At 39.0% G+C, this 19,632-nt stretch overlaps 1 protein-coding gene across 2 annotated transcripts in view; it reads right to left on the reverse strand.

Annotated features, from left to right (window-relative positions):
- The window catches only part of TASP1 (taspase 1), a 301,213-nt gene that overhangs the window by 52,358 nt on the left and 229,223 nt on the right, over positions 1–19,632 (reverse strand). For both annotated transcript variants that reach the window (XM_081289122.1, XM_081289123.1), the window contains one exon: positions 1,224–1,334. In XM_081289122.1, the coding sequence (XP_081145248.1) occupies positions 1,224–1,334 (111 nt within the window). The remainder of the gene's footprint in view (positions 1–1,223; positions 1,335–19,632) is intronic.

Below are 19,632 nucleotides of genomic sequence, written 5' to 3' on the forward strand. Positions count from 1 at the left end.
GAATACAGGAAACCAGGCAAAACTAACCATGGTGTTAGAAATGAGCATATTTGGAGCCATGAGTGGTGGCGTACATCTGCAATTCAAAACCAGCCTCAGCAACTTAGCAAGACTCTGTCTCTAAATTAAATATAAGAAAGGGCTGGGGATATGGCTCAGTGGTTAAGTGCTCTCTTGGTTTAATCTCTGGTACAAAAAAAATAGAGGGGGGGGGAGGGAGGGAGAGGGGAAGAGAGAGAGAGAGAGAGAGAGAGAGAGAGAGAGAGAGAGAGAGAGAGAGAGAAATGAGCATATTGTTTAACTTTGTAGAAAGGCAGGGACTAGCAGGGGTCTGGGGGACTACAGTGAAATTCAATCTTTTTAATTTGAATGCTGATGACATGAGGTGGGTTTACTTTGTGATAATCTGTCAAGAAATTATAATTTGTGTACTTTTCTAAGTGTATGTATGCCTAAATAAAAAGTTAATTCATAAAATAAAATAATAGGACCCTGCTAGTTTATGTGCCACATTTACATGGATTTTTAAGAAGTACCTCCCTGGGTGCATGAAAAAGTGAGTAGTGGCAACTCCAGAAGTCTATGCCTTGGTAAGTGGAGGGTGGGTTGGGTTTCATACTCACTGATGGGCATGGCTAAACACAAAACCACACATCTACATGGATGTCTGCAAATCTGCAAAAACACTCATTTGACCCTCCCTCAACCATAGTTTTATGAGGAGGGCAGGGCAGGCATCCTTATTTTACAGATGAGGAAGTGGCATGGAACAGTAAGACCAACGCACAAAGGTGTAAGAACTAATAAGCCATGGAGCCAGGACTAACTTCTAGACCAGCAGCTCTTCACATGGTTCTGATTCCTTTTCAGGAGCGGGGACAGGAAGAAATCTTCTGTTACTGTGTATACTGTTATGGGTCACCTCAAATGCTTTGTGTAATAAGGCAGAAGAGCAATACATTATCTAATATTCTTAATACTGGACTTTACCAAAGCTCCCAGGTTCTGAGCCCACTTGGAAAATGTGCATTGAGCATGTACTTTAAAATAAACATTCATCTTTTGCATGTTTACCTGTGGATAAGGATCAGTAGAATAGAGATGTCTAGATGTCAATAGTGTACTCTGGCCTTCCCATAGCTTAAAATTATTGACTGAAGGATATAAGCCTTTTTATGTTTTGAAAAAGTGAAAAAGACACAATATGTATGTGTCCAACTTACCTAGAAGTGTCTGTTTATTTTGGGAGGAGTCGGGCTCTGCAGAACATCTACATGATCGGAGAACAATCACTCCACCAAGTACACCATCTTCACTGGCTAGGAAAGGTGAACCTAGGCACAAGGGATTACAGGTCATTTTTCAGGGAATTTTACTTTTTTGATTTTTCAGTTTTCATTTGATTACCAGAACAAAAATGTGCTATGAATAAGAGCTTGGAAGATGCCCATTTTCTGACAGTCATCATTGTTCATACTTCGTATAGACTTGATGGCAAAGGCAGGCTTATGCCTGAACAGGAGCCATTTGGCAAAGACATTGCCAGATGCCGCCAAGATGACTTGAGTGGGGAATGGAGTGTGCATTACTGTATTCAGAATGGAATTGGAAACACTACCAGATTAAAGGACCAAAACACAAATACATGAAAAAATGTTCAACAACTCCCTTTGATCAACTCTTAGAGACTACTTACCAGGCTCTCCCTGATGTCAGGGATATACCACCAAAAGCTTTGATTTACTACCTTAAATTCAATTTTAAACAATAAGCCACAAACTTTATTACAAACATTTAAAAATGCTCCTGATGGTTTACACAAATAAGGGTGAAACTATATTTCTATTATGATTGTCTGGTAGTTAGAAACAGCCCAGCCTCTTTGAGATCTCACACACTGAACCATTGTAAGCATTTCAAGAACATTACATTTTAAAACCCCTCATTTTTCTTCCCCAAGGACATCTTCTTCAAACATCTGGCATAGCAAGTGAGCACGTGGAGAACAAATGCAAAATTAACCTAAGAACTATCAAAGAAAGTAGTAAAAATAAAAACCAACCAAATTGGATTGGGGGGGGGAAGCTTCTGGTTAAACTTAGTAGATTAAATACATGCATTTATCGCCACTCTCTCCCTAAATCCAGTGAATTGGTGGGAAAGGAAGGAAAAAGGCATGACTCAAAAAGGGCAGAGAAAGAGGAAGTGGAGGGGAGAGGAAGGGACCTTTTAGTAAATGGAAAGGAGATAGACAAGCAATTGTTCACCTAACAGACCTACGGAAGCTGAAATCTAATTTTCTATAGGATAGAAGGAACTTAGAGTGAGGGACATCCACAAGGAACCTTCTAGTTTTGCCATAAAACTGAAAGGATCAGAAATTGGAGACTTGGAACTGAAGGCAGGGATAGAGGCCAGGGATGAAATGAAGACAACAAATTAAGACCTGCTGAGATCACTAAGTTGTTTCAATTAGGCCCCTGTCTCAGGAAAGAGAGACCAAAACAAACAAAAATGCAACACAGGGAAAACAGGCAAATGGACTGAGCAGAAGTTAAAAAAAAAAAAAAAGCAAGATAAAAGATACACTTACACACTGATGAGACTGTAAATTAGAACAATCACTTTGGAAAGCAGTATGGAGATTCCTCATAAGAATAGGAATGGAACCACTATATGACCCAGCTGTCCCACTCCCTGATTCAAGAGAACTAAAATCAGCATACTATAGTGATATAGGCATATCCATGTTTATAGCAGCACAATTCAGCCAAGTTACGAAACTAGCCTAGGTATTGTCAACAGATGAATGAATAAAGAAAATGTGGTGTCTATACACAAATAAATTGTATTCAGCCATAAAGAAGAATGAAATTATGTCATTTGCTGGTAAATGAAAGGAACTTATGAACATCATGCTAAGTGAAATAAGCTAGATTCAGAATGTCAAGGGCTAAATATTTTTTCTCCTTTGGGAATGTTAGAAAAAATAAGGAGAGAAATAAAGGGGTAGAGGATATCCTGAAAAATTAAAGAACAGTACAGTAGAAGAAGGGGATTGAGAGGAAAGGTGGAAGGGTGGGCAAGAGGAGGAACTGCAGAATGAAATTGACCAACTTATGCTACACATATGTACATATACATCATAATGAATTCTATGTTTATGTATAACTATAATGTATCAATTTAAAATAATAAACACATAAATAAATAAAAGATCAGTAGAGTATAAGCCAGGGATCAGGGAAGGGAGTAAAAGAGGAAAACAGGATGAGCTGGGGATTGTGAATGAGTAAACTATGTTATATGCATTTATGATTATGTCAAAATGAACCTCACTATTACATATGACTATAATGTATTTTTAAAAGCATTAAAACTGAAAGAAAAATAGGCTGGGCACAGTGGCACACACCTGTAATCCCAGAGGCTTGGGAGGCTGAGACAGGAAGATCTTGAGTTCAAAGCCAGCCTCAGCAACAGCAAGGCATTGAGCAACTCAATGAGACCCTGTCTCTAAACAAAATACAAAATAGGGCTGGGGATGGGCCTCAGTGGTTGAGTGCTCCAGAGTTCAATCCCCACTACCAAAGAAAGAAAGAAAGAAAGAGAGAGAAAAGGAAAGCAAAGTTTCCAAGTTGGGGGTGGGGGGTAGGGAGAAGATTACAAGGAAAAAAAAGATTACAAGGGGATCATAATGGCATCAGATTTCTCAACAGCAATACTAGAAGATAATAAATTATGGCACTGTCTTCAAAATGCTGTGAAAAGATTTCCAACCTCGAATTCTATATTAAGACAAAATGCCAATCAAGTGTAAAAGCAGAATGAAATTCTACAAAGTGTTAGAGTGTATCTCCCATGCATTCCTTCTCAGAGAATTACAGGATAAAAGGACCATGGCAAAATGAAGGAGGAAGTAAATAACGAGAAAGGAAATTGTTTCTGAAAACAAGAGATTTAAAACATAAAAGAAAAACGGATTCCCAGATGACACACAGCTACAGAGCAAGCTTAGAGAGCAAACAGTCCAAATTGGAGCAGGAAGACAGAGAAGGCCAGGAAGGAATTTCCAAGGGGAGCAAAAAAATAAATAAACTGACCAAATACGTATTGGATTTTAAATTATTGCGAGGAAATGTTTCAGATTTTGAGGGAAGTGAGAGTATGGAAGAGTGGTTGTTATTAAAAAAAAACTAAAAAATAATGAGGCAAATGTTATCTATGAAAAAAAGATAAGTCTTGGTACAAGAAAGGAAAGGAGAGGGTTAAGGGTACCTCAGCGGTGCAGCCCTTGCCTAACACATGTGAGGCCCTAGGTTCAATCCCCAGCACCTCAAGGAGATGGAACCATAGTATAGTATGTAGCTCATGTGAATAGCTATAGTAAAAATATATAAACTCTCAACATTAGTGAAATACAAAATAGAGATATAACACACTGAAAGGAGGAGGGGCAAGTACAGGTTCATAGAACTGAGATTAGAAGAATAAGAGAACTAAATCATTGCCTTCTCTGAGTGTGAAGATGATAATGACTAAATCTGATAAATAATATCTAAAATCGAAAAATTAACAAGGAGAGAAATGAATTACAGTAGATGGGGTAGAGAGAGAAGATGTGAGGGAAGGGGGGGGGATAGTAGGGGATAGGAAAGGTAGCAGAATACAACAGTCACTAATATGGCAGTATGTAAAAATGTGGATGTGTAACCGACATGATTCTGCAATCTGCATTTGGGGTAAAATTGGGAGTTCATAACCCACTTCAATCTAATGTATGAAATATGATATGTCAAGAGCTTTGTAATGTTGTGAACAACCAATAAAAAAAAAGAAATACTACTATCGGCATGTTATGTTGAAGTACAGATGTAAGTTTTAGAAGAAAAAGCTAAGGGAGTTAAAAGTAGTAGCCTCTAGGGAGAGAAAACAGGGAAGCAGATAGGTTGGAATAGGGAAGTACTCAATTTTATTATAAATCAGTGATACTCCTTTCAGACCATTGCTTGGAAAGAAAAACAACATAAATTGAAACCGGTAACTAGAGTAAATTTCTTAATCCTCTACTTCTTAGAGAAGGGGAAAGGAGGTAGGGAACTCGTTTGACAAATGACTCTGCATTGGGCCTTGGTTCCATGTTGTCATGTCTGAAGTTGAATTTTCAGAAATACACTGCCATGAGGTGTTTTATTAACATTTTAGAGATGAATAACCTGAGGTCCGGAGAGGGTCAATGACTTTCCCATAGCCATGCCAAAGTTCGTAGGGAATGCCACATCCCCCCACCTTCTCTGAACTTATGATCCTTGCTTCTTTTGTAGCACTTCCTCTTCCTTTTTATTTGTTCCTTTTTTAGGGGAAAAAAAAACTCTAGACAATCTCACATTCTAACTGCCAGGTGGTTACTACTCAAACTCAGCACTTTTGGAACTGTTTCTTTTCCCATCAAATCCAGCAACTTTTCCTAAGCTTCTTATAGTTTACTCAAGTTCAAAGCTCTTTGCCTCTTCCCTCTCCAATAACTGAACACTTCAAACCAAGTCAAACCCTGTCAGTTCTGTGATTGTAATTGCACCTGCCTCTGTCTCTTCATTTCACTGTAGATACCCTCTGTGAACTCTCACTGTACTGCAAATACTGCAGTAGGCTCTAATCTGCCCTCCCTGCCCCAGTCAATCTCTAAATTAATAATCCAAGAAATGTATACCAGGTGCCAGGACACTTCTAGGCACTGGGAATACAGCAATGAACAAAACATATATCTGGTTGAATAGGATGGGGAAAAAGTAATACACCCAAAGCAATAAGGAAATCCATCCAGATAGGAGGGAGAACTGTCAAGAAAATAAATAACGGAGGGCATCAGTGGAGCATGGAGGATCAGAGGAAACCTTTTTTGGAAAGGTGCTAACCACCACGGGACAATCTGGAAAAAAAAAATATTCCAACCAGATGAACCAGAGGCTCTAAGGTAGGCAGAGCTCAGTGTGCTCAGGAAATAAAAATTGTATAGGTGACAGGAACTGAAGGAGGGAAGGAGAAGAGAATAGAATATGAGCTGAGGGTAGGGGGCGCCAGGTTATGGACAGTGATAGATTTTATGTGTACCTGTAAAAGGTTACTGGGCTGTGTGAAATGAACTGGCAGGGCAAGTATTAAAGCAGCAAGTCTTTGGCTGAGAGATAATAGTGGCTTGGGTGAGTCTTGTGACAGTAGAAACTATCTGCAGAGGTTAAGTCTGGGATATATTCTGCAAGTAGAACTAGCAGGGTAGTTCACAGAACAGACATGGGAGTGGGGAGCATGGGAAACAGAAAGAACCAAGTTCAGTCCCAGAAGAGATATGCATCCTATATGTGATCACATCATTAAACAACCCCAAAACCTTCAGTGGTTCCCTACTGCCTATAAATGATATCCACACTCCTTATCTTCCTATTTATTTTTACAATTCAGATGTTTCAGCCAAATTAAATTTTCTATACTCTACTCCTGTAGAATTTCATCTGGGATCACTGTTGGGGACAGCCCTTTCTGGCTGTACTCCCAGCAACTCAGCAAGATGTGGTGGCGCATATCTGTACTCCCAGAAACTCAGGAGGCTGAGGCAGAAGGATCGATCACAGTTTTGAGGACAGTCTCAGCAAATTAGTGAGATCCTAAGCAACTTTGTGAGATCTTGTAAAAGATCTCAAAACCAAAATAAAAATAAAAAGGACTGGGGATGTAGCTCAGTGATAAAGCATCCCTGGGTTCAATCCCCAGTACCAAAAAAAAAAAAAAAAAAAAAAAAAAAAAAGGATAGTATGTGAATGCTCTGAAAGGGGGCAGGGCCTCAGGCTACCATGGAAACTTGTAACAGAGGTCTTTAGCTTTGATATGTGCACATTCAATAATTAAACAAAAGACTGATTAGGGTATATCCGAAAATTCCAAATTTTCCATGGAAAATACTTAGATTGTTATTGTCACATAAGAAAAAAAAAAACAAAACACTGACTCAGGCAGAAGATCTTGTTAAGTCTCAGGGTAGCAACTATGTATTATTAAGCAAGGAATAAATCATTTTTTAATCCCATGCCTCAGTTTGTTCTATTATAAATCATAGATATTAAAAGACATCTTTTAGCTACCTTTGAGGACTGGTATGAGAACTGAATTTATATACATGAACTTTCTTTGGTGATAGTAATATTGGTAGTAGGAAGACATTTCAGAATTTTGCTGGTGTTTCAAAGATCATCATATTGAATAGGTCTGTCACTGTATCTGCCTGGGTAATCTTCTACAACAGCTAGAACCAGTGCTCAATTTGCACTCGGTGATAGGATGGTGGTTCTAATGGGTATTAGTTTCACAAGTTAAAAACACTAAATAGTCTCTGAAAATAAAAAGCTAATTCTTAATCCTACTGATAAGAAAACAAAAATTAACATAGAATGACATACTGGATGCTAGGTGCTTTGCATACCCCATATACGAACTGTGGGCAAAATGAATAAACTTAAGACAATTCAATGTTCTATTAATATATGTACAAAGCAATTGGATAGATTTAAGAGATAAATAAAGAAATAAGAAGGTGAAACTTTATTCACCATAATAAAATAAGTCTTAAATAGCTCCTTTAAAGACCTAAGTCTGTAACTGCTATGGAATGACACTGTAATTACAGATTATAAGGGACACATTCAAATGTGTGTAATCTGGACATTCATTTAGGTTGCAAATCTAGACTGAATATAAATAAGACACCTACTTACCCTATATGTGCTATTGCCTTTAAGGATGAAGAAGGTGAAGCAATATGAGAGGAAAATCACTTCAAGTATTAGAGAACTCAACAAGAATATTAATCCATTGCCTTTTGATTGCTAATAACAAACTCCCAATTAAAATAATTTCAAGAAAAAAAAGTGGGAATTCACTGGCTCATAAAATCCAATGGGGGTAGGGGAAAACAACAAAACTAAGCCTGAAATGATCAACTGTGACCACAAGCCAGTGGAGTGGGGTGACTGGAAAGACAATGGATATAATACAGGGTCAAATATATGGGAAATTAGGATCCAAGATTTGCTGCTGTATTCTTGAATTTGAGGCCAGTCATTTTTACCTCTCTTGCTTTTCCCCACCTTGTCTGAAAAATTGGGACACTGGACTCTGATATGCACAGTCCTAAAAGTATTTTCAGTTATGGAGCTTCATCTCTACTCACAGCAGCAATTAGCATTACCTGGTGCCAGAGAAGCAAAGACAGAGTTCTTTTGCAAAGCCTAACATTCCTCTTCAACATGTGAGAACATATCAAGAAAGTGTTGTATGGCTAGAAGGCAGCTACAAGTGTTCCATCTTCCCAACACACTTAACAAAGAACTTCTGTCTTTTAAAAATACATTTTTTGCACTATCTTCTTTTTAATGTCTATATGCCAATTGTTTGAATGTCATTTTTCTCTTGGAAGAAAAACTCATATATTGAATACACACACACACACACACACACACACACACACACACACACAGAGGGAGTTTGGAGATCTGATGAGCAAGAATATGAAGACTGGAAATATTGATTATTCTCTACTTAGAACACAAAATCCTAACTTCAAAAGAACTAGAGAGATATAAATATCCTTTACACTCAGAAGCAGGATAACAGTCTACACTTCCTCAGAGATCAGAACTTTTTCTCTAAAGATGCACTTAAGTCACAAGTTTGTTAACTTATCTTCCATGTGAAATATAAACAGAATGGCAGGAAGTCCATAGGACACAACAACAGGAGTGGATCACTAATTTCTCAAGTATTAGTTCCATTAATAAGATGACACTGCATTCTGCATTTGAGGGGAAATCCAAGAGGTTGCCTCCAGTATCCTATAAAAGGTGTTTTAATTTAACTAGATTCTATCATTTGCTGCTCATACAAAAATCCCAAAGGGAATGAGCCTGACTACATTCATTTTATAGATAAAAAACAAAGGGAAAGAAAGTACCTAAGACACAGGGAAGTAAGTGACAGGCCTAGGGAACAAAGAGGAAATGAAGAGCTGGACACCAAACCCCTGGCCCAAGTCCTCTATCTATAAACTATAAGGACTATACCTCCTCCTCAAGAATCTACCCTGGTCACAGCTTGTAGATGTCATTATTATGTGTTGATAAGCATAATCTTAAGAACTGCAATGTAACTTTTCAAATAGAAGACTTGAATGAGAGTTAAGTTTGACTAGTGACAATTTTAAAACAGTTTATCTACCAAAATCTAAAACTTTCACTGTTATCTTGGTTTGCATTTCTTAATTATGAATAAAGTTAAATGTTTATATTATGGTTTGGATTTTAAATGTCTCCCAAATGCTTAAATGCTAAGGACTCAGTGCCCATCTGCAGCACCTAGACTTATCTAATTGTAACTTATTATTCAAACACTTTCCCCTCTACTCCCTCCTCCTGCTATAGTTTGGGATCTTCAAGTTTATACCAAAAGCCTGTGTGTAAAATGTGTAAGCCTCAGATTGAAGCTATTTGGAGGTGGTGGAAACCTTAAGAGGTGTGGCCTAGTGGGAGGTCTTTTTGCATGCCCTTGAAGGGTAATGTGGAACTCCAGTCTCCTTTTCTTTCATGTCCTGGCCATAAAGTGAACAACTGCTTTGCCAAATACTCCCTGTCATGACATGCTGCCTGGCCATGGCCACCAAAGCAACTGTGTCAACTAACCATGAACTAAAATCTCCCAGTGAACCAAAGTGAACATTTTATGTTTAGAAGTTGATTATCTCAGGTATTTGTTACTGTAAAAGAAAGCTAACCAATACCACCCATGACTCTCCCCAGCTCTGGTGGTCACCATCCTACTCTCAATTTCAATGAGATCAGCTTTTTTTTAGATTTCACATTCTGAGATCATGTTGTTATTTATCTCTCTGTAAAGTGGAAGAGTTTCTACCAGAGATTGTTAAAAGAAAGACTTGACTAGTGTACATCTTATAGGCAGCTATCATTTGACTCAGATGTACAGCCTAGAAGTGGAACAGCATCTTGTGGTCATGAAGAATATAGTCACCCTCTAAAGATAGCCAAACAGATTGAGAGTCTAAGCCCCTGATACACTGTGGAGTCACTGTACCAGCCTAAAAGCACTCCAGGCTTTCAGGCTTCTTTTTTTCAGACTTCTTATGTGAGAAAAAAAAAAGTCCTTGTTTAGTTAAGCCTTTATAACTAGATCTGTCATATCAATCAAACATAATCCCAAATTAAAAATGTATTTATCCACTTCTTTATTGGGTCCTTGGGTTTTCTCCTTACTAATTTGCTATACTCTTTATATTAAAGCTATAAGTCCTTGACAACATTTTTTGCAAATATTTTTCTACAGTTTGTCAATATCTTTTGATTTTTCCTTATGATTCCTTTTCTTGCTTTTTTGGAATAGAAATATTTTTAATGCTTATGTGGCTGAATTATCAATCTTTTCCTTTAAGGTTTCTGTGTTGGGAGTTTTACTGGAAAGGCATTCCCTAATGAAAAACCAGGCAAATAATTTGTCCATGTTTTCTACTGGCACTTTTACAATTGTAGTTTTTAATTTTAAAAGGTCAGTCCTTCTGAAATTAATTTTGCTGTTAAGACTGTAGTGGAGATCCTGTGGTATTTTGTTTTGTTTTGTTTTTACTAAATGGTCAGCCAATTGCACATCATAAATCTGTTGAAAAATTCATCTTTTACCCACAGACTTGAAATCTTTTTTATGACATATTAAATTTTCATATGCATTTGAATATATAAACTGTTCCAATGATAAAACTACTACCATACAGATAATAAATTAATTTAATTATTAGAGCTTTATAAGTATATTCTGACTGGGCCAGTTTCCTGTACTTATTGATTATTTGTAATATTTGCTACTTTCATATGATTTAAAAAATAGACTTGTTTAAAAAATATTCTTGGCTTCTACTCTCACTGGAATTTTTGTATGGACATAAGTTACTTAAGTTAATTGTGACTTTGCTTAAGAGTCAGGAAATTCTGATAAATTTTATCTAGAAAAGCCTAAAGATAGTCAGTTATATCTTTGACACACCAAAATCCTGGGGCCATGTGGATTTTTAAAGAAATATGATATGGTACTCCTAAAATAAAATATACAAGAATACCTCTACATAATTTAAAATGATCTTTCTGCCTTCAATGAAATAAGTATCTTCTAGAATACCCTGAGATATAAACTTAGTTTTATAAAATATTTTTCCTATGCTCAGTTCTGATCTATCTTATTTTGTTTACCATAGCCTATAATCAGTATTCATAATAGCAACAACCTTCAACCTATTCACACAAAACAGGGCAAAAACAAACCAAAACAAAAACCTCTTATTTCCAAGAGAGGTTGGATAGCAAGTTTTCTGTGAATGAAGTGAAAATACTCTGGATTGGAAAATTTTTAGGTCACCTAGTCATAAGTATATGAAAGACTCCCTGATACCATCTTTAAAACATAAACCATTAAAATTCTGAGGAAATGAGGCTTTGCTTTAGATTCCATGTGTGTTAAAAACCTTATGGTATTTACAATACAGTTCAAGAGACCAGTGTTTATGAGCAATGCCTCTTGCTTCTGGAGGACTGCTGGTGTTTTTAATCTGGACTTGGTAAACACAGTCAATATGATCAAGTAGTACAGATAAGCAGCTGAGAGTACACTAGAGAGTCTCCACCAATCACTGCACAAAGACTTTCAAACAACATTGGACTTTAAGAACATTATACACTCCTCTGTTGCTGCTTCTTCTAGGTTTTCCCTTCTCTGAATTGTTTCCTTGCATATCTCATATTTTGCCATGTGTGCAGACTTGACTCACTTTCACTTTTTAAGGTCAGTTCACTGCACAGAAACACATGACTCTGACACCTTCCAGCATGCTTCTCATTCCAATGTACAGTCAGTTTAAGGGAGCTTTGGGTGTTCTCATGAATTTTGCCTTCAACTGCGACAAAAAGTTTTTCATAGTTTCTGTCTGGAAAGCTTGATAAAATAACAATTATTGACATTCTACTTCCTATTGAGTTTCTAGATGTGACATTTTTTACTTTTGTTACTCTATTAAGAGTACAGTCAAGTAATTACAAAAATTTATTATCAATGCTTGAGCTTACAACTATAGATGTAGAATGTACACCCTTTATATTACAAACTTAACAAAATTGTTATGTATTCCATATAATGAGTTACTATATCCCAAATTGATAAAAGGGAATTACCTATTAATGCAGGAGGATATTTATACAGAAGATAAGACTTTAACTAGACAGTGTTTTAATGCTATGATATATAGGATTTTGTATTTCATTTGAATATACTTCTCTATGTATTCCATTCTTAGTGAAGTCACTGAACATATTAAATCCCTGCTGTAGACTCAGCACTCTCCCAGACAATGTGTACATAGACACCAAAAAAGTTGTTCCTATTGCAACTGCTAGAAGAAAAATAGGGTCAACATGCTAACATTTTAACATTGATTTTCTTAATAAGAATTCCAAACCTCAAGAAATAAAACTAAGAATTAATAAGTGATATAATATCAAATTAAAAGGCTTTTGTACAGCCAAGGAAACCATTAAAATTGTGGAGAGTCTACACAACAGGAGAAAATATTTGCCAGCTACTCTTTCAACAGGTGATTAATATCCAGACTATATAAAGAACTCAAAAAACTTAACACCAGTTGGTTGTGGAAGATGGCGGCAAAGGGAGTGCATCACCCCCGTGTGCCGCGTCACTGTGCGGGAGAAAGACGAGGTGAAACAGCTGAAGGCTGTCTTGTTGGGAAATTCCAGCGAAATTGAGGTGCTCCAGAATCTAGTAGAGGGATTTCCATCGCGCGAGGTTCGGCTGCGGGGGCTCAGACGCGGGCGATTTCTCCGCACGGAAGGTCGCATTGCCTGATCGACGGATCGCCCCACGGCTGGAGTCTGCGGCGCGCACTGGGAAGTGGCGAGGTGCCGGAGTGGGGGTGCAGCGATGCGGATTCTGGGGGCTCCTGCCAGCGGTACAATGGCCGTGCTTAGTGCTGAGTTCTGACTTTGAGAAGGAGGAGAGAAGCGGTCCAGTTCGGTCCTCGACACCGGTCGGACCACGGAGGAGGACAGCGGCCGCCATCTTGGAGAGCTGATGGAATCATCCCTGTTTTCTACTGATCTCAGCTCATTTAGCTACGGAACAGGTGATTTCAGGCTGGCATTTGCCTGCGTCTCGGAGACAGATCGCTCAGGCTCACGGCTAGAGAACCTGTGGAGAATACTCCTTGGGGCTCGCTCCTAGCAAAGCGTGCACCGAGCTCTGAGCGGCCGGGTTCTGGTTCCCGCAGCTGCTTTGGCCCAGGACTGGGGAACCAGCGGAGACTGCGTATTGAAGCCAGCTCCTAGTGGAGCGTGCATCGAGCTCGAAGCAGCTGGGTTCTGACCCCGGGAACAGTTTTGGCCCAGGGCTGGGGAACACGCGGGCACTGCATCTTTGAGCCTGCTCTCAGCAGAGTGTGCACAGAGCTCAGAGAGCTTGGAGCGGCCGGGCTCTGGCTCCCGGAGCTGCTTTGGCCTAGGGTTGGGGAACCCGCGGAGATCTCTCCTTGGAGCCTGCTCCTGGCGGAGCGTGCACCGGGCTCGGGGAGGCCGGGTTCTGGCTCCCGGAGCGGCTTTGGCCCAGGGACAGGGACCCCGCGGTAACTGCTTCTCGGACCAGGTCCTGCTGGATGCAGTGGGGGCCAGAGGGGCAGAGTGGAGCTGCCGCCTGCGCCCAGAACAGGCCAAGTGACCCGCCGGCGTGGTATCACGACACCCCAACTGCAGCTGGGGCCGAAGAGAGTAGACGCCTACACCTGGAACAGGACCAGCGACCCGACGGCGCAGTAGCCAAGTCACCCCATTTGGAGTAGGGGCTGTGTAGAACCTCCGTCTGAGCCTGCAAGGTAGGCAGACCTGCGACCCACTGGCAGGACAGGCCCGGTAGCCTGCCAGCGTGGTGGACACGTAGCACCGAGGCAGTCACGTCATACTGGTTGGAGTGGGGGTGGAGCAGAGCCGCCGCCCGTGTCCAGAAAAGGCCCAGCGACCCATTGGAGAGGCAATCAGGTAGACCCATTTGAAGTGGGGGCTGAGCAGAACTGCCACCCGAGCCCGCAAGGTAGGCAGACCTGCGACCCACCGGCGGAACAGGCCTAGAGGCCTGCCACCGTGGTAGACACGTCACACCAATTGGAGAAAGGGCCGAGCAAAGCCACCGCCCACATCCGGATCAGGACCAACGACCCGAGGGCGTGGTAGTTACGTCACCACAATTGGAGTGGGGGCAGAGCAGAGCTGCCACCCGCGCCCGCAAGGTGGGCAGACCTGCGACCGACCAGCGTGGTAGACAGATCACCCTAATTAGAGGAGGAGCACAGCCACTACCCGCCCTGCAAGGGAGATTTTCCAACTATACAAGAGCAATATAAATAAATAGGGGGAAAATTTCAAAAACACAGCTTCACCAAGCAGAAAGAAACGCGAGCAGTATGAAAAGACAAGGCAAGAAAGGACCACAAGCAATGCAGGTCAACTCAACTTTAGAAGAGGTAATAGCTGCAACAGATGGAATGTCAGATAAAGAGTTCAGGATATACATGCTTCAGATGATCTGGGGTCTCAAGGAAGACATGAGACAGCAAAATCAGACAATGAAAGATCACTTTGACAAGGAACTACATAAACAAGTCCAGGAAGCAAAAGATCAATTACACAGGGAGATAGAGGTAATAAAAAACAAACAAATAGAAATCCTAGAAATGCAGGAAGCAATAAACCAACTTAAAAACTCAATTGAGAATACTATCAGCAGAGTAGATCACTTAGAAGATAGAACATCAGACAATGAAGACAAAGTATTTCAACTTGAAAAGAACATAGACAGCTCAGCAAGACTGCTAAGAAACCATGAGCAGAACATCCAAGAAATATGGGATAACATAAAGAGACCAAACTTAAGAGTCATTGGGATACAGGAAGGTATAGAGGTCCAAACCAAAGGAATGAGCAACTATTCAATGAAATAATACGAGAAAACTTCCCAGACTTGAAGAATGAGACAGAATCCCAAATCCTAGAAGCCTACAGGACACCGAATGTGCAAAATCATGAGATCCACACCTGGACACATTATAATGAAGATGCCCAACATACAGAATAAGGAGAGAATTTTAAAAGCTACAAGAGAAAGGAAGCAGATTACATTTAGGGGTAAACCAATCAGGATAACAGCTGATCTCTCAACACAGACTTTGAAAGCTAGAAGATCCTGGAATAACATATTTCAAACACTGAAAGAGAATGGGTTCCAACCAAGAATTGTGTATCCAGCGAAATTAAGCTTCAGGATGGAAGATGAAATTAAAACCTTCCACGATAAACAAAAGTTAAAAGAATTTGCAGCTAGAAAACCATCTCTCCAAAAAATCCTCGGCAAAACATTACAGGAAGAGGAAATGGAAAATAACAATGAAAACCAACAGTGGGAGGTAGTACAGTAAAGGAGGGAAAAATAATCAAAGAGGAAAACAAACCATGTTTAGTAACATAAATAAACAAATATGGCTGGAAGAACAACCCATATCTCAATAATAACCCTAAATGTTAATGGCTTAAACTCACCAATTAAGAGACACAGGCTAGTAGAATGGATCACAAAACAAGATACAACAATATGCTGCCTACAGGAGAAGCATTTGATAGGAAAAGGCATACAGAGACTGAAGGTGAAAGGTTGGGAAAAATCATATCACTCATATGGACTGCGGAAACAAGCAGGAGTGTCCATACTCATATCAAATAAAATAGATTTCAAGGCAAAGTTAATCAAAAGGGATCAAGAGGGACACTACATACTGCTCAAGGGAACCATACACCAACAAGACATAACAATCATAAATATATATGCCCCAAACAATGGTGCAGCTATGTTCATCAAACAAACTCTTCTCAAGTTCAAGAGTCTAATAGACCACCATACAATAATCATGGGAGACTTCAACACACCTCTCTCACCACTGGACAGATCTTCCAAACAAAAGTTGAATAAGGAGACTATAGAACTCAATAACACAATTAACAACCTAGACTTAATTGACATATATAGAATATACCACACAACATCAAGCAGTTACACTTTTTTTCTCAGCAGCACATGGATCCTTCTCAAAAATAGATCACATATTATGTCACAGGGCAACTCTTAGACAATATAAAGGAGTAGAGATAATACCATGCATCTTATCTGATCATAATGCAATGATACTTAAAATCAACGATAAAAGAAGGAAGGAAAAATCATGCATCATTTGGAGAATGAACAATAGGTTACTGAATGATCAATGGGTTATAGAAGACATCAAGGAGGAAATTAAAAAATTCTTAGAGATAAATGAAAACACAGACACAACATATCGGAATCTATGGGACACATTGAAAGCAGTTCTAAGAGGAAAATTCATTGCTTGGAGTTCATTACTTAAAAAAAAGGAAAAACCAACAAATAAATGATCTCATACTTCATCTCAAAATCCTAGAAAAAGAAGAGCAAAACAACAGCAAAAGAAGTAGAAGGCAAGAAATAATTAAAATCAGAGCTGAAATTAATGAAATCGAAACAAAAGAAACAATTGAAAAAATTGACAAAACTAAAAGTTGGTTCTTTGAAAAAATAAATAAAATCGACAGACCCTTAGCCATGCTAACGAAGAGAAGAGGAGAGAGAACTCAAATTACTAGCATACGGGATGAAAAAGGCAATATCACAACAGACACTTCAGAAATACAGAAGATAATCAGAAATTATTTTGAATCCTTATACTCCAATAAAATAGAAGATAGTGAAGGCATCGATAAATTTCTTAAGTCATATGATCTGCCCAGATTGAGTCAGGAGGATATAGACAACCTAAACAGACCAATATCAATTGAGGAAATAGAAGAAACCATCAAAAGATTACCAACTAAGAAAAGCCCAGGACTGGATGGGTATACAGCAGAGTTTTACAAAACCTTTAAAGAGGAACTAATACCAATACTTTTCAAGCTATTTCAGGAAATAGAAAAAGAGGGAGAACTTCCAAATTCATTCTACGAGGCCCACATCACCCTGATTCCTAAACCAGACAAAGACACTTCAAAGAAAGAAAACTACAGACCTATATCTCTAATGAACCTAGATGCAAAAATCCTCAATAAAATTCTGGCGAATTGGATTCAAAAACATATCAAAAAAATTGTACACCATGATCAAGTAGGATTCATTCCTGGGATGCAAGGCTGGTTCAATATACAGAAAACAATAAATGTTATTCACCACATCAATAGACTTAAAAATAAGAACCATATGATCATCTCGATAGATGCAGAAAAAGCATTCGACAAAGTACAGCATCCCTTTATGTTCAAAACTCTAGAAAAACTAGGGATAACAGGAACATACCTCAATATTGTAAAAGCTATCTATGCTAAGCCTCAGGCTAGCATCATTCTGAATGGACAAAAGTTAAAGGCATTCCCTCTAAAATCTGGAACAAGACAGGGATGCCCTCTATCACCACTTCTATTCAATATAGTTCTCGAAACACTGGCCAGAGCAATTAGACAGAAGAAAGAAATTAAAGGCATAAAAATAGGAAAAGAAGAACTTAAATTATCACTATTTGCAGATGACATGATTCTATACCTAGCAGACCCAAAAAGGTCTACAAAGAAACTATTAGAGCTAATAAATGAATTCAGCAAAGTGGCAGGATATAAAATCAACACGCCTAAATCAAAGGCATTCCTGTATATCAGCGACAAATCCTCTGAAATGGAAATGAGGACAATTACTCCATTCACAATATCCTCAAAAAAAATAAAATACTTGGGAATCAACCTAACAAAAGAGGTGAAAGACTTATACAATGAAAACTACAGAACCCTAAAGAGAGAAATTGAAGAAGATGGAAAAATATACCCTGTTCATGGATAGGCAGAAGTAACATCATCAAAATGGCGATATTACCAAAAGTTCTCTATAAGTTCAATGCAATGCCAATCAAAATCCCAACGGCATTGTTTCTTGTAGAAATAGAGAAAGCAATCATTAAATTCATATGGAAAAATAAAAGACCCAGAATAGCAAAAACAATGCTAAGCAGGAAGTGTGAATCAGGCGGTATAGCGATACCAGACTTCAAACTATACTACAGAGCAATAGTAACAAAAACAGCATGGTACTGGTACCAAAACAGGCGGGTGGACCAATGGTATAGAATAGAGGACACAGAAACCAATCCATAAAACTACAACTATCTTATATTTGATAAAGGGGCTAAAAGCATGCAATGGAGGAAGGATAGCATCTTCAACAAATGGTGCTGGGAAAACTGGAAATCCATTTGCATCACAATGAAACTGAATCCCTTTCTCTCGCCATGCACAAAAGTTAACTCAAAATGGATCAAGGAGCTTGATATTAAATCAGAGACACGGCGTCTGATAGAAGAAAAAGTTGGCTACGATCTACATACTGTGGGGTCGGGCTCCAAATTCCTCAATAGGACACCCATAGCACAAGAGTTAATATCTAGAATCAACAAATGGGACTTGCTCAAACTAAAAAGTGTTTTCTCAGCAAAAGAAATAAGAGAGGTAAATAGGGAGCCTACATCCTGGGAACAAATCTTTACTCCTCACACTTCAGATAGAGCCCTAATATACAAAATATGCAAAGAACTCAAAAAATTAGACAATAAGATAACAAATAACCTAATCAACAAATGGGCCAAGGACCTGAACAGACACTTCTCAGAGGAGGACATACAATCAATCAACAAGTTCATGAAAAAATGCTCACCATCGCTAGTAGTCAGAGAAATGCAAATCAAAACCACCCTAAGATACCATCTCACTCCAGTAAGATTGGCAGCCATTACGAAGTCAAACAACAACAAGTGCTGGCGAGGATGTGGGGAAAAGGGTACACTTGTTCATTGTTGGTGGGACTGCAAATTGGTGCAGCCAATTTGGAAAGCAGTATGGAGATTTCTTGGAAAGCTGGGAATGGAACCACCATTTGACCCAGCTATTCCCCTTCTCTGTCTATTCCCTAAAGACCTAATAAGAGCATGCTACAGGCACACTGCTACATCAATGTTCATAGCAGCACAATTCACGGTAGCAAGATTGTGGAACCAACCTAGATGCCCTTCAATAGATGAATGGATAAAAAAATGGGGCATTTATACACAATGGAGTATTACTCTGCATTAAAAAATGACAAAATCATAGAATTTGGAGGGAAATGGATGGCATTAGAGCAGATTATGCTAAGTGAAGCCAGCCAATCCCTAAAAAACAAATGCCAAATGACTTCTTTGATATAAGGGGAGTAACCAAGGACAGGGTAGGGACGAAGAGCTTGAGAAGAAGATCAACATTAAACAGGGATGAGAGGTGGGAGGGAAAGGGAGAGAGAAGGGAAATTGCATGGAAATGGAAGGTGATCCTCAGGGTTATACAAAATTACATATAAGAGGAAATGAGGGGTAAGAGAAGAATAATACAAGTGGAA

Source organism: Spermophilus citellus (assembly GCF_964194105.1).
Source record: "Spermophilus citellus genome assembly, chromosome: 4".
Taxonomy (NCBI): Eukaryota; Metazoa; Chordata; class Mammalia; order Rodentia; family Sciuridae; genus Spermophilus; species Spermophilus citellus.